At 36.0% G+C, this 16956-nt stretch overlaps 1 protein-coding gene across 44 annotated transcripts in view; it reads left to right on the plus strand.

Moving 5' to 3' along the window:
* The window catches only part of KCNMA1 (potassium calcium-activated channel subfamily M alpha 1), a 425312-nt gene that overhangs the window by 327043 nt on the left and 81313 nt on the right, over positions 1–16956 (plus strand). For 10 of the 44 annotated variants that reach the window (XM_072931469.1, XM_072931478.1, XM_072931479.1 and 7 more), the window contains one exon: positions 4427–4600. The exons of the other annotated variants lie outside the window; for them this stretch is intronic. In XM_072931469.1, the coding sequence (XP_072787570.1) occupies positions 4427–4600 (174 nt within the window). The remainder of the gene's footprint in view (positions 1–4426; positions 4601–16956) is intronic. 44 annotated transcript variants of the gene reach the window in all.

Raw genomic sequence — 16956 nt, forward strand, 5'->3', positions numbered from 1 at the left:
CAAATAAATTCTACGGATGAACTGGTGAATCCTATTGACTTTGAGGCAAAATACTGGAAGTAATCTGGATTTATCTGAAGCAATGTATTTATTTAAAATATGTTCTTATGTTGAGACCTTTCTGAACTAAAGAAATTTATTTAAATGTTAATAAATAAGTAATGGAGTTCTTCATGCTGTGAAAGAACTAGAAAAGAAAAGGTCATGTAGTTTTGGTTTGGTTTTTTTCCATTTCCCCAATAGCTTAAGTTTGTTTAGAAATGTAGTTTGCTTTGAGAGTACACTGGCTGAGAGTCTTCTGTAAGGTAATGAAGGAAAGGTCATTATCAGATTTGAAAATTAAAATGAATTGGTCTATAAATGTGCTATTAAATAAAAACCTGTGAGTCATTCTTATATCTACTAAAATAGGGCAAGTTGTCCACTCAGATCTCCTGCTGTTTCTACAGTTTTGACATAGGACAGCACCTTGTGAATTGGAGCGAACAAGTTACCAGTTGACATTGATAGCAAAAATTGGGAGAGAGTGAACAAGCCGACTTATTAGTCTTGAAGTTGTCTTGTAAAAATTAAATAATGGAGAGATAGACTTGCCTGTTGTGTTAAGGTTAATAAATTCTTACAAGCAGTTTAAGGTACACTGCTGTATTTTTCAGGAAACTGAAACTGTGCTGGGGGAAGTCCTGTCTGTGTTTCAGTCTCATGATGCTAACCAGCATTGCTGGCAGGCGATCACTCCGTTCTGGTCGCCTTTAATGCTGATGATTTTTCACTCATTGTTTGGATCATGAGAACTTGAAGAATTGAAATAACATTGTGCATTTCAATTCTGAAGCGTCTTGGGACCTTTTTATACCTTTTTGTGCCATTCGGTGGTCAGGAAGCCTCCCGTTCCTGCTCCTAAGCAGTTGCTGCCTGAGAGAGATCCACTAGATGTCCTCGGAGCTCTACCCTGGCTGCGCTGAGCCCAGGGAAAAGCCTAGCGACAGGAGCACCACTAGGATGGGGTACAGCCTGTGGGTCACGAAAAATCAGGAAAGAAGAAGGAATACTTTGTTCTGCTTTCTTTAAAGAAAGGAAAAAAAAAGAAAAGAAAAAGATAAAGGAGCTGTTCCTTGACATTTTAGGTAGAGAATAATCTGCAGTTTCCTTTGCTTATTTTTGCAGCTGGAAATATTTCCCATTACTGTTTGTGAACTCTAAGTAACACTTCAGATCCAGACAATCTACACATTTTAATTGTACTTTTTGACTTTTTGAGATCAGAAAGTAAGGTATTGTGAGAACCTTAGACATCTGGGGAACTATTCTTTCCTGTATAGAAAGGAAGGCTACTGCCTTCTGAGAAAAATTGCATCTGAAAGTTTCGAGAAGTATTTACTTTATAAGTAATTGAAAGAAACTTTGGTCTCCTTTTGCTCTTAATTAGTTCCTATGTGCCTTGTTTTGCAAATTATTTAAGGAGTCTTACCTTAATGTCCATAAAAACTTCCCCGGATACTTTTACTGATTAGTTTTACAAATGTTGTGTGATTGTCATCATCTTAAGTAGAAGGATCTGTCTTCTCTTTTTTTTCCTATTTATTATACAATTGAAAATAGGAAAGTAGTTTCCTTTATGTCCCAACTTTTGTTTTCACCAGTAGCAAATTACAATTCTGTTCAACACTTATAACACATCTAGGAGTAGTAATAAGTTGATTCTTATGCAGGTTCTACAGGTGTCAAATAAATTTAACACACACCCAGAGGCTGTTCTTAAGGTCCCCCTGTCTCTTTGATGATTCCCATTTTCTGTTAATGTTTATGGAAGTTTTATAGAAAATGGTATGTGTGTGGCTGAACCATTTAAAATCATTTCTGTGCTGTCTTTGATCTTGTCACTAGTCATCCCTACTAATAATGTGTGTTTTGTTTTATTTGAAATAAGTATTGTATTTGGTGTGAATGTAACTGACTGTATAAAAGGAATGAAGAGTAACAGCATGTTTTCTTTCCAAAAGTTATTGCTCTGATATGCAGTTGCTTATATACTGGTTGAAACCTTGTGGCAAGTCCTTTCTGCTACTTATATTTCCAGGTCCTGGCCTGTTTCGTGCATGTTAACGATGTGAAATATTCAAATGATGCATGATTTCCAGAACAACTGACAATAATAGTTAAAAACAGTCCCTGAAGGGTATTGCTTTTGAGAAACGCCATCATATCCTTCCCCTATTGAAGAGAAGGCCTTAAATTTCCAACTTTATTGGTTAAAGTATGATGAAAATGGTACAAAAAGTTTTCCTTCCCAGCCTTCTTTGCCCTTAAGGATTATTTATTTTTAATTTCCATAAATGTGTCCTATCCTATTATTGACTGTTGACAAGATATGGCCAGAAGTAAATGAAAACCAGGGACTGTTGCTAACCAATGATGTAGCAGTTGGGAATTTCTGAGCAGTGTGTTTTGCTACAGTGTTTGATTAGAAAAAGTCCTTCAAAACAGCTATAATTACAGCAAAATGAGCCTGCTTTTTTTACCTCACCTACTGTCAGTGTGTCTCACAAATGCCCTTGATTTTTCTCTAATTTCCTTAAAAAATAAGAAAGTAGGCATACTGGAAAGACTGTCACGCTTTTGGTAACTTACTTTACTTTTCTTTTGCTGTCCAACTTTTCAACTTTAAAGAATGTGTTGGGAAGAGTTAGAGGGAAAACATGGGAAAATGCTGTTTTGAATTTTCTATGTAGTTTGAATGTGTATGCATCAAAAGCTGCAGTGGAAACCTTCTTACTAAACGCCAAGCTCTGAGGAATGATGTACTATGCAATGAACAAGCCTGATGCTGCATGATGAATTTCTGAACAGCTGTAAGATTACTCTACTAGGATGCTAAAAGAACATGGCATTAGTCATGTGAGCAAAGTTTTAGAGGAATGGGGTCGCTGCTGAAGAGATCACTCATTCATCTCCCTCAATGCCTGTTTTCCACAATCATAACGTTACCCTTGCTTGACAAGTATACTGTATGGCAAGCCATCAAGGCCTTAGAACAGGACTTGACCCATCCGAGTGATTTCAATCCCTCTTTCCTGGTGACTGTGGGATTAAGAAACTGGAAAAAAAAATTCTCTTAAATTTAATGTCATTACCATAATGCGAAAAAGCCATCCTAAACTGAAGGTACAGGCCAGAGAAACATTACCTTTTTTCAGCATTTGCTTTTAAGGTTTTGTTTTTGCCTGTCAGTGTTGTTTTGTTTTTAGTATAATTGAGTCAGTTCAATCTAAACCATTACCAAAAGTTGGTTCAGTGCAGCATGTGAAACAATCTAAATGGCCTTTGGATTCCTTGAGACCTAAACACACCTGATTCAGATGATATACAAAATTCCAGGATGGTAATTATACATGCATTTCTAAAATAGGATGCTCTATATTTCTAGAAATACATAACCAGGACATTCAGATGACTGAAAAATAAAGATGTTCTCTCTAACCTGGCACTTATTTTGGAACTAACACCTAATTCCATGTTCAGTTATTTTTTTCTTGATTGGCTTTTGAATCCAGAGCAGAAATCATGCCAATGATTGTTTCAGCATGTTTCAGTGGACCAATGCTCTGTGTGCTTTTGGTGATGCCTTATTTGTGAACTGAACTTAATGTCGAGCATATTTACCATTTTAATTTCTGTCTCTTATATGGGCAAATTTTGGTATTCTGTCAAGAGTTAATTTGATTTCCTGAAGATAAAATGTAAGCAAAATTAATTTTTTGGAAAATTTTATTAATATATTGTAACTCTTTATTAATGTATAATTAATTGCAGTAAAGGTGTTCCTTGGCACAGTTTAATACAGAAAAAAATACTATATTACATTTAGGAATAAATATATGTATATATATGTGTGTATGTGTAATGCATATGTGTGTATGAGTGTGTGTATGTAAGAATATATGCGTATGTGTGTTTCTGTGTGTGTGTACATACATATATATATTTATATATGAAGAAATCTCTGATTTTTACAGGAAACAGGATAGGCCAAAATATCTAATGGACTAGCAACTTTTGTTTTCATTTTAACCCAATGGTATTAATTGTGCCAAGGGAAAAGCATATTCTTAGTATTCTGTGCTTTTACTGTGTTCTATTGTGATCCAAACACTTGACTGTAAACAGTAGTTTTTCCCCATGACTGCGGTCACCCTCTAAGACTGAACAGAAATAAAGAGCAATTAATCTTTTGCCCTACTTTTAATGTACAGCCAAAGTGTTATCAATAATCTCATTGCATTTTTTTTTCCTGGGTCAAGACTGTTAACATTAACTAAGGCCTGTACTAAATCCCTTAAATTACCTTCCAGCTGCCTTGTTATATATATAACCTTGCCATTAACCTGCTGCTCTTCCTCTCCTCCCATCCAACACATGGTTATAGCCAAGATGTCCATCTACAAGAGAATGAGACTGGCATGTTGTTTTGATTGCGGACGCTCTGAGCGTGACTGCTCTTGCATGTCAGGCAGTGTACATAGTAACATGGACACCCTTGAGAGAGCCTTCCCACTTTCTTCTGTCTCTGTTAATGATTGCTCCACCAGTTTACGTGCCTGTAAGTTTTAACACCAACACATGCTGTTCCATGTTTGTGGTGTCTGTGGTATCATCCCTGTCTTGTGTCGTGCATTGTAGTTCTGTGAGTTTTACTGGGCTGATGCTTTTTCAAAAAATCAACCCAAATTTTGATCACAGCTCTGTATTTATATTTCTGTTTTTATTTTTAATGCAAAAAATGTAAATCATTATTTTGCTTTATGTGCTTTTTATGAAGCATCCTCTTGCAATAGCAATAGTCTGCAGGACCTTAGTAGTGCAGTGTTGTGACATCTTTTCTATTTAATTTATACAATACAAATTGTCATTAATTAAGCAATAAGTGCTTTGGTGGAGGACCAGACCTGTGTCTAAATCTGTGACTTGGTGCCAAGTGGATGGCTTTAATACTGCTTCCACTAGAGCATCATACAATGGGCAGTGAATAAATATACAAGATACAACGTGGTAGCTGAACTGTAGAAGCTGGAATTCTATTCTGTGTCGCTACTTTTACCTTTAGTTTTGCTTGTAACTCTTTATTCTCAGGGAAGCAGGATCTTCCATCTAATACTGAAGCCACAGAGGAGTTTGCACTTTTGTAAAATCAGTTGTACTTTTTGTAGTGCCTTTTAAGAAAAACTAGGCTGATGCAAATCCCTGGTACAAACGTTTTGAAATTAAATGTAGAATTCGTTCCATAGGACAGTAACATTGTGGAACATGCCCTGAAAGCTTTTTTAAAAGATGAGAGTCAAGAGAGAGAAGACAGAGAACCTAGAACAATTCTGCACTGCCATTAATTCTTTGGACAAACTGTAGGGATTCCGAAGCTTGGATTATCAGTGTGATGTCATCAACTGAGGAAGATTGTTAAATGGATTTTTGTTTGTTTGTTCGTTTCATTTTCTTGTCTTCTTTATTTATTCTTAACAGGCACAACTATGTCTCGGGACTGGAGCTGTTTTCCTTTCCCTACCCAAATGGCAAAGAAAAGCTATAAAATTATTCAGATACAGCTATGAGAATAGATTGAAGTTTTGGTCAGGAAGCATATCCTTTTTCCAAGACAAGTCATTATGTAGGGAAGTGCCTTCTGCTATGAAGACTATAATGTAGTTTTTAGATTATGCACCTAGTTGTCTTTTGGTACCATATGTATTGCAGTATGTAGCCCAAGTGGCGAATGATTTCGCTTTAACTACTTTGACTTATGAACTATTTTTCCAGTCACAGTTATAAAAATTCTATAATTGTTACATTTCTTTTGTCTGAAGACCATATTAATTAAAAGTATTCCAGTAGGATTTATTGGAGATTTTACCAAAAATCATCTCTGTGTATAAGCACTCAGAACATCCTAGCTTTCTACTTGCTTGCAAGTCATGTCTAACCATAAGGTGGATGGTTCCAGTTTTAAATTCAGTTCTAAATCACAGGAGGTTTTATCCATTAATAAGAATTTTATCAGGTAAAATTTAGTAAAGCATACTTTGTTAAGAAAAGTGAACAAGAAATCTTCCTGTATAGAGAATTGCTGCAGGCAGATTTTTGTACAGTGTAACAGCTTCAGTAACACCATGCCTGGTAGAGTTTGTAGAGTACAGACTGGTGCAGAGAGTTTGTGGCTTGGTCCTGGCACTGGTGTTAACAGCAACCAGATTAGTATAAATTAATATGTCCCCTGCAAGTAGGTAAAATTTCTGCCATTAGCACTGTTTGGCAAGGAAAGAAAAACTAATTTGTAGGTTTACCATAGCTTTCAAGTCCACTTAAGACTCTACAGAGGCAGGTAAAGTAAACATTTTTGATTGTGTTGCCTGCTGAGCCAAAACCCTCCACAATAATGGTATTATTTCCAACAAAAGCCAGAGCTTTTTGGGAAACATGTTAGAACTATGTTATATTTTGAAGGATAAGTGATATTGACAGCTTTGTGAATTTTTAGCATCCTATCCTTCATGGGCCTTTCCCCCCCTTCATCACTCCATCAAATCAAAAGAGATCTCAGTCTTCCCCTTGTGAGACTAGTCACCTTTGACTGTTAATAATAAGTACGAAAATCAATACCAATTCACACTCTTTGCAAAGCAGCATAAGCCTTTCTTTTCCAATTAAAATATATATATGCACACAACATTGCACTGGCAGGGCTTCAATAGAAATCAGTGTGTTTTCTTTGCAGCGCACAGGGGTCGGACGATGCCCATCTTGACAGAGCTAGTTAGCTCAAAGAATGGTGGGGAGAGTCAGCTTTTCATTAAATATGAGCAGATGTGAAATGTAGAGTGTTTGACAATTAGAAATGGCAGCAGCAGGGCCCCAGAATCAAAGTGAGGTCAGATTGGTGGATCAGATTACCTCTCTTACATTCTTTAGTTGTTCTGAAAATCATTTTAAATTAGTGTCAGTGGAGCCGTGATGGGTTTTGCCCTTTGTCTTTTATGCTACGACTGTATTGTTTCCCCAGACACTCATTAAAGGTCATTATACTATTACAGGGCTTGCTTTGGTCGTGGTGCCCCAGTTGAGTTGGTCTGCTTCCACAATTGCTTAATGTACTTCTTTCTTTCTTTCTTTTTTTTTTTTTTTACTTTCGATTATAAAAGCAGGCTTTTTTTCCAAGGTAAATAAAATCACAAACCCTTGTAGGAAGCTTCTTGAAACAATGAGTAGTTTTTGTAAGAATTAGTGCTGTTTCTAAAAATCTGATGTTGAGTAGAAGATATCCATTTACATATTCAGTGGTGTACACCGGATTTAATCTTTTAATTGTATAATCTGCAGAGAAAGTAACACTTGCAGTGTATTTTTCATTGTGAATAAGTCTCTCTGTTATTATATTGTTTCTACCTTCAACAAATGAAAATGGCATTTTGATTAGATATAATTACATTAAAAGAGCTTTTGAGTTTATAGGCTATTTTCTGAAAAAATATACTTACAGTTTTTCTAAGTGTAAGGAAAGAGAATTTTAAGTCTTTTTGTATCTACATTTTTTCAGGTTTAGCTGTATTTGGTAGATTACTACATGAATGGCAAATGGTCCAAATATTTTTGCATTGGAGACTCAAGTCAAAGTGAAGAGAGGCACTTAGCCACTGAAAAACTTGGGGAGGTTTATGCAATGAAGTTATGTTATTAGCGAGTGTGATGTTTCTGCTTAGGTCTGTGCCAAGTCTTGGGGGGTGCCATTTAAATGATTAATTGATACAGACAGAATCTTAACCTGAACCATTAAATTTCTGTGTTTCTCCGCCACCATATGGCTGTGCTTCTCAGGAACATGAAAAGCTCATGTTCCTAAAGGAAACCTTTCCTTAAGTTGTTGCACTCACTGCCATGGGAATTTAAATTTTCAAGGATATTCTTGATATTAGGCCCAGACATATCTAATTCTGCTTGTAAGAAAACATGCTTTTGCATGCTCTGGTAGTTCTGAGAAGCTTTATGAGAAGACTTTTCCTTTGGTGAATATCAGGGATCTCTGGAGACAAAAGAAAAGAATAATTATTGCTATATTTTGAATTCAGGGCTCAGCCCAGACTATTAGGCATCTTACGTGGAAAGATCATACTAAGAAAAGCTGGAAAAAGCTTAACTTTTAAAAGAAGCAAAGCATGTATCTACCTGTGTGCCAGACCCAGTTTACAGTCATATATTCCATATAGTCTTCTACTATCGGCACATGTTTTATTCTGTACAGACAAGTTAGCTGCTGAATCTTTCTCAAAGGACCTAAAATCACATTCTGCAAGGTTAGGTGAGCATTTTGGATACCAAGGTTAGTAAACTAACCTGTGCTAAGACTATAACTGGTGATGGGACCATAGCAAGCCAAGAAAAGCTCCACTTTCTTCTTTGACTGTAGACTCTGCCTGTGTGTCTTTACAGCTAGAAAAGCCAAATTCTATACTGAGAGTTGAAATTATGTATAACTTACTGATTTATCCAGGAAGATGGATGTGTAACAGATGCAGACATTGGTCGGTGTATCTAAAATTCATCAGTTGTGTAAATATGCTTGGGCTTTTCTAAATGAGTTGACAATAATTAAGTCCCAGGAACGATCCCTCCAAACTAAGCTGTTTTCAGAAGGTAGAATGGTAAAAATGAGACAACCTGGCTCATTGTTAGATAATATAAATAATGAGGCATGCACTTTTTCAGGTGAGTTTTGTGATGCAGCGTATATCCCTATGCTGATGAGAGTAAGCTCTGCCCAATTTGTGATGTCTGTAACAAGGAGATGAACTCCCACATCATCATGGGTTGGAGGCACTGCTAAGTTTAGCAGTGAAACCTTTGAAAAATTGGGATAGTGGGGGAAGGAAAGATCAAAAAGTCTGCTTTTAATTTCTTTAGGCCTTTATGTTGGTAGTGATTCTTGCCAGGGTCACAGGAAGGGACTAGGGAGTGGCTTGCTTTTATGGGTACAAGCTAGGAAAGATGCTGTCTGCATCCTGTGGAGTGAATTTAGCAGAAGGTCTTATGCAAGGTGACATGGAAATTATGTTTGCATTTTTAGTTCCTGAGTGTGGCTGGTTGTCATGAAACTCACCATGACAGTTTCTTACCACCAGGCAGCAGATTCTTCCTGTTACCTCCTTGGTGTGGGACAGATGCTGGCCAGTTAGGTCTCCTTCTCTACTGCTTTTGAGCTATTTCAAGCGACAGATGCCAGAGCTGGCTCGGTTTCAGCTTGAGCATTTCTGTCATAGTCCTGCCTTGAGCCCAAATTCTGACCTTTACTATATGAAGTAAAGTATTTATGAACAAGCAGTGGCTTGATCCAGAGCAGGCTTAGAGCAAATGTCAAGTGTCAAGTCAGTCTCCTGCCTCCTTATACCACCTGCATTAGGAACCTGGATTAGACCCTAGACTACAGCATTGACTGCCTTAGGCTTTATGGGTCTGGAGAGACATAACTTATTAACAAAGAGTTATTAAATTTTTATCAGTTTTATAACGCAATGTAAATGCCTTCTATGAATCTACATTGTATTCATTATCATTTAAAACGTTAATTAAGTCAAAGTTGCATTTAATTTACTTCTAAATGTGCCTTTGGGAGGAAGCTTTTTAAAACAGCTGTAGGACTGAGAAGCTCATTGATGCTGCGAAGTTGTTAGTACCATTTTTCAGGATAGGTCCCCCAGATTGATTGCCATTTTGACTCTTAGCTAGTTTGTGTGGATGCTATTGGGCAAGGTCTTTAATTAATATTGAAACAACAACAGAAGAAAACAATCAGCTCATGCTAATCACAGAGACACTTTGATATGTAATTCATGTTCTTTTACAATTGCCTTATAACATTTGTTATGTAACTCCTGTACGTAGCATACTTGTTATAATTTATTTTCTTTTATATCCTTATTCTTTGACTCTTTTATAATTCAAGGAAAAAACATAATCACTGATTTGGAATATTTCCCCTTGGATTGAGAGAAAAAGAAATCTTCTGGCTTATATTTTACATATTTTATGTAATCTGAAGGTATTGTAGTATATAGAAGGAGGTACTCATTGAAGTATACAACAGACCACAATATTGTTTCAACGTATAAAGTGGAATGCAGTTTAGTATAAAACCCCCTAGAGTGAAAGCCCTTGCTTTATGTATGGCAGCGTTTTTGCTTTTGATGCATTTTGATATAAAACCAGGAGAAATATATAAAAAATCAAACACATGTGGATTCATCACCTGATTATTCTGTGAGACCTCTAGCATATTTATTATGTGCATATATTTAAACAAGTTGCAGTGACATTAGTAGTCACTAATAAAAATACTATGTGGCTCATACTTCTAGAACTGGAAGCAGGGGCAGCCAACCTATTTCTTACCTAGGCTAGGAAAATCTATTAAATTAGAACAAGAGATCTTCAGATTTTATCAAGGTCAGTGTGGGTCCAGCAGAGTGGATTAGCCCCCAGTCTGAAAGTCAGAAACAACTTACATGACAATTTTTCTGGGTCTTTGTATTTTCTACTGAATACCTAGCACCTTCTGAGGTATTTGTGTACTCCAGGAAACAGAACCTCATGAACTATTTATGTTCGGCATGAAAAGAGGAGATTGTTGTCATATAACTCCATATGTCGTTCTTGAAGTGCCACAAGACAAGTGCCCATGCTGTACTGTTGCTTTGATTAGAGTTATAGTAGACAGGAGGGGGTAGGATAGAACACTTGAGGAAAAGTTTAAATTTATTTTTAAAAAAATCATAAATACATTTATTTCAGTATGTAAATTCTTAACTATGTTGATAATATACTTTAACATAGATTAAAGTTCCATCATCCTTTCACTGTTTGAGACTATTCACCAACTTCTTTTAGCATTTTTTTATAATACTATGATATATCTTTCCTTATGACACTTTACTTAATAGTGAATGCTGTAATTCTGTGATTCACTTATTATCAAAGATTTTAGGAAGCATAATGTGTGCTATCTCACACAGACATGCTTCATTGATACTGATCAGATCTTGTTAGCACAGTACAATTATTATCAAAAGGAAGGGTGGAGAAAGCATTATTACTGTGTAAGATATGTCCAGTGTTATCTGGTAAAACACTTCTATGTGCATTTTAGTTTGACTGGAAATTTTACCTTGGCAAATGAGAAACAAAAGTGCCAGAAGGCAAAGATCCCAATCTTGACTGTGACACTACACATGTAGTAACTTGACTACAGTTCTTCTTCCCCTCAGAAAATGAAAATACTGTATTCTCAATCTATTATACTATATTACATTTTGTGCTTAGAAGTGCTTTGAGATCTTTACATTTTGAAGTCCTAAATATAAGCCTGAATGTTGTTTTGACATAGTTATTCCCCTTCAGAGGCCAATTTTCAGATTTTCTGATCTTTGCTTAAGAATGTAGATGCATAGCAAGAATGAGAAGAGAGTGAAATGGAGTACAAGACAGAAAGAAGGTGTGGGGAAACTACCTTAACTGCCTTGCTGCTGTCTAATTTAGAGAGGCTTAGAAAGGGTATACTGTATGAGAGGGCAGGAATAACTTGAGTTTATCTGCCTCAGCAGAGAAGTACCTCTACTGCCATATTCTTTAAATAATCTGAAGTTTTCAGCTGCTTCTGAACTTTAATTGGAATGCAGTAAATCCTTGTTTACTCTGAGGAACTGCTGAAGGAAAACCAAAAATTCATTATAGCATCTTTGATCTTTGTCATGCAATTTCCTTTGTTCGTTCTTGCATAAAAGATTTTGCTTGCACTATGCATGTTCTTTTCTTCTAGTCCCGTGTTCCTGACATTATCTTCACTCTCTCACTCCATGATGCTATATGTTCCCTGACACAGCATTTCTGACAGTATGGAGAGAGATTTTACATCACCCTATGCCATGGAGGACTACTGGCAGTAGGAAATGGAGGCTCTGTTTCTGAGCAAACTCTTGCCAGAAGGAGCCGTCAAGTTTGTCATCTAACAATGGACATAGTTTAGTGTAAGATTAGTCCTGCTTCTGTCATACTTAGATGATCCCTTATAGGGATTGGTCAATAAGTATCAATAGCAGCTTGACACATGGACAGTAATTTATAAGGCAAGATAAATATTTGCCTAGCTGGTAAAGTTTTATTGGCTGATAGGACAAAGACTCTTCTTGAAGAGAATAAAAACAATTGCAAGTTTTGAGCCAAATGTAATGATGATGCTTATTCCTGTTCCATGAGCAATATGGGGTAAATCCATAGTTGCAAACTGATAGCATATTTCATTAGTAGGCATTTGTCCAAAGATTATTTTTTTCTTTTATTCATGCTTTAGCTCTATTAGAACTATTCCTGATCTACCAGAACATGCCAGGACTGCCAGGTTCTCTGTGATCAGTCAATCACAAGATGGGCATCAGCAAGGAAGTGATACAGTGTTTATTTAGAATTGCAGGGTATGAAAATGACTATAATTCACACAATGAGACAGCAGAAGGATGAGAAAAAGTGAGATGCACTGCTGAATAGAACAGGGTGTACTTTTCTGGTTTCCACTACATACGGTCCTTTCCAACATATGGAACATGTTTCCCAAATATTCAGATGACATGCTAATATTTCTCATCGGTAATGGACTCCTAACAATTCTTGTATCCTGTCTTGTTTTTGACAAGAAACACTGTTTTTTACTTGGTTGTAAACAAAGCAAATAAGCTTTCCAATGAGTGAAACATAGTTTGCAATCTCTTGGATGCTAATAACTGCTTTTGGTGTTCCACAGAAAAAAGTATTTACCCTGTTGTGTGCGGCAGCACGTTTTGCATTCTACTGATGTAAAAATTTAATTTTTGACAAATTATGTTTTGTGTAAATTGAGACATGAAAGTGTAATTTTTGTTTCATTTTATGAACAAAATTCTTCAGAGAATTAAAGAAGTTTTCATTTTTTAAAAAGATAAAAATTTTTTAATAGTTCTTAAAAGATTGATTTTTTTTTTGCACCAAAACTTGTGTTCCGTAGGAAAGTTATTCAAGAAAAAAAAATAGGTAAATAAATAAATACATATATTAATAATTTAATTAAATATATTTTTATTATTTGTATTCAAGAGTCTCCCTTCCCTGAGTAACAAGATATACCTTACTGATTTCTTCATTCAGACATGGGAGAAAAGATGAGAAGACAGTAGGGCTGAAACACATGTCAGTCTCAGCAGAGATTCTGTAACGATAATCATGGTGCAAAGATTGCAGAGCCTGGAGTCAGTAATGTGATCCTCACTTTTTGACAGGATCCTTCCATACAAGGAGTCCAAAGTGCAGGCATCTTACACTTCAGAGTTACATGACTCAGCAGAGGCCCTTGGTTACGTTTGGAAGAGAAGTAGCTGAAGAAACAATTTGCAGTGCCAGGGAAGACAAGCCAAGAATCCAATCACATAGTCTGGACATGACTCATCTTACATCAGTGTGAAATTCTGTAAGAGCAGGGATTGACGTTCTTCTAACTTGCTGACACCAGATCCTCCTGCATGTTAATTTATGAATTCTGTGCCCTATCTGCACTTCCGTATGCCATTATCATATGGTTATGGTGTTCTTAGAACTCCCTACACCTGAATTTGCCTCTTTCAAGTGTAGGATTATTTAAATTTTTGTTTCAATTCCCCCCTGTTATCAGTACCACATGTAGTTTTTCATTAGAGTATGATCTGTGGAGAACTTTCTGTCTTTCAATTTTTTTTTTGCGGAATAATCTCTGAAAATACTATATCCTACTTCAATGAAAGTGCCTCCTCTGTTTTTGGATTCAGGATTTCTAGTGTTAGCATGTCTGTTGACTGATCAAACTTAAAAGGTCTTTTTGATTGGCTGATTGAGTCTTTGAATGATGCAGCTCATTCATCAACAGTTTTACTGGTACTTCTGTGGCTAAATAGCAAAATTCTTGTTTTGCATTTTAAATTGTAGCTTCAGGGCATGCCAGAATCATATCTTTAGTTTCATATATTCTGCCTCAATACTCAAGCCCCACATACTCCTCAGGAAACATCCTGAAATTGTCCCTTGGGTCTCACAGATTTCCCCAGCAGTATCCTTGAGTTCTGCCCATAAGGAATATAAAATATGTCAAAATATGTGTTTGGTTTTAATCTGCCCTTAGCATGAGTCTTTTGTGTGCCCTCTTCTTTCTCCTCAGACAGGACAAAATAAAATCCTCAGAGGTAGAGCTCCAAGCATTTTGATTTTGGAAGATGACTTTCTTGACAGCTGTCAGTGTCCCCTGAGCATAGGATTTCTAGATGCTTTCAGGATCTGACTCTCAAAACATCTGGCAGCAACAGTATTTCCAAATATATTGGCATCCTGTGGCATTTGTGTTTGATATAGTTTCTTTTAGGGTAGTAACTGACTTGTAAATCTTATGAAATTTCATACATCAATTTTTTCTTTCTTGGAGAGAGTTCCTCAGCTCCAGGTGATTGTGGAGTTTATTATGAAGTTGCTGTGGTAATACAACAGAAATCCTGACAGTTCCGTGGTTTCTTGCAGAATCTTCTTTCCTTTTTTTTTTAGATTTTATCAGTCTTCTCTCTTCCTTATCATGCTACCTACTTTGAAAAGAGACATCACCTGTATTTAATTTTATACTCTCAGTGTTTAAGTGATTTTTGTGCTGAGCACACCAAGTGTTCTATAGGGCACAACTAAGTAACCTGCTAATTCAACACCTTGACAATCCTCTCAAAAATGCTCCATTGCCTTTTTTCCTCTCCTCTTGAGTCATTGCACTGTGTGAGAACAGTGAGGGTGCTCTGTTGAGCTCCCTTTATTTCTTTGGTAATGCCCATATTCTCATCAAGGATTGGTTAATGAATCCAGAAGTAGCAAGCACAATGCAGTTGGGTTTGATGAAATTTTCTTTCTAAATCTGTTCCTCATCATGGGTTGTGATCTGTATGATCCTTGTCATGAACTAAGCAAGGTTGGCATCTCCCTGTAGCTTTAGTATCAAAGTAAAAATGACAAAACATATGTAATTATTTCTTTATTTTTAACATGGATATCAGATTAGTTGGGTAGATTCAGTATTACTTGCTTTCTCTGTTTCCAGCCTATGTAATTTTATGCCATTATGGTTGGTCTTACATGAAGTGATTGTGAGGTGACATGCTTTCCCCTCTCACAGTATTTCAAAAGAGTTGAATCCTAGTTGCTGCAGAAATTTCAATCTTATCAGTAAAATAGTTTTTTTAGTAATAGGGAAATCATTTGAGAGAATTCATTACAGTATTTTTTTTTATTTTACATGGAGATATTTTGGGCCTATTCAAGTTGTGTTTGAAATATATGATCCTTGCTATATACATCCATCCTTTTGAGTATTCCTTCTATGGGAAATCAAAATGATTATGTAACATTGTTATTAGTTGTAACCTCTGGATTTCTTAGCTTATGCTTTATTTTCCACCCTTATGGGAAGCCCTTGCTTCCAATAGCAACCAATTTTGACCAGTCTGCTGTGAGCTTTCCGCAGAGATATGCGTTTTGGGGTTTTTTGTTATTTTTGTGCTGTTTTACTTTCTCCTTTTTTTTTTTTTTTTCTGGTATTTATCTAAAAATTATGTACTATACTTCCCTAAATTCCCATAGCAATTGATTGTATTTTGTCTCCATTTTCTCTATCACTATTTTTGCTATTACTATTTTTGCTATTGTTTTATAGATTTAATCTTAGTTATTTATAGCTTGGTTGTTTTGATATTGATAGATTTAACAGGTGGTATTTGTTTTTAGATGCATTTGTTCAGAGCAGCAAAAAGCTTCACAAGAATGGAGTACATTGTGGAATACACCAAAGTAGGGATCACTTAGAAAAGAAATACTAATTTCTTAATGTTATAAAGAGTATTTAACCGTGTATCTGTAAGTGATAAAACCTGCATACGTGACAATAGCCTTTTAATACAACTGGTTCAATCTATTTGATTAATTTTTATGTTTACCTTGTGGCTTACAGTACTTTGCATAAAACAATTTCTTTGTTAACACTGCCTGCATTTATGAAAGCCATACTTCAGCTAATAGAGTATTGTTAAACTGCAACCAAACTGCTAAAAATCTCTTCTGGTAACAACATCTCTATATATAAGAACAGCTGAGAAATACTGCACTATATTTATGCATGGATTTGAAGACAGAAAACAGCACTGGGTCTTGAAATTCCCTGTAACCAGCAGGTGGTGGTGCTGGCTTAGAAATCATTAGTGGTTGAGGAGCCTGCAAGAACTTCATTATGTATTGCTTTGCTAAGGAAACAATTTTATTAGAAAAAATATTTCAGATGGCTCTTTTAAATTGTACACCGTTTTCCCCATAGAGGTGTGTGCAGTGTAAGCACTTGTTTCTAGAACCAGTGTCTATGTAAATAGGCACAGCATTTATACCTTACATAGGAACTGATGATGGCCACACAAGTAACAGCAGTGTGAAGACCTCCATCACAGAGGAATATTACAGCTAAGTCTGAAAGAGTGCTGGGGATCACTGAGCCTCATCCTATGAAAATTTAGTAAATGGAAGTTCTTCCACTGGTGTGGGTGAAAACTGAATAAGACTAATGATAAGAAAGCCAGAGTTAAATGCTAATATTTCAGTTCTTGTTGTTCAGAGACACAGATGTTTCTACACCATTTTTTTTCAAAGATAAACACAAGCCAAAAGAGATTTAATGGTATCAAATTTTACAAAGTAAAAAATATGAAGAAACCCCTAATTTATCAGTCACATACTAACCACCTAGTTAAGAACAGAAACAGCCTCAGCCAATTCCTCTCAAGTGTGTTTTCAAAAGTAACGCAAACTCATGGGGAAGCAGAGGAAGAATTGAAAAAAGTGTACATA

Source organism: Taeniopygia guttata, chromosome 6, assembly GCF_048771995.1.
Source record: "Taeniopygia guttata chromosome 6, bTaeGut7.mat, whole genome shotgun sequence".
Taxonomy (NCBI): Eukaryota; Metazoa; Chordata; class Aves; order Passeriformes; family Estrildidae; genus Taeniopygia; species Taeniopygia guttata.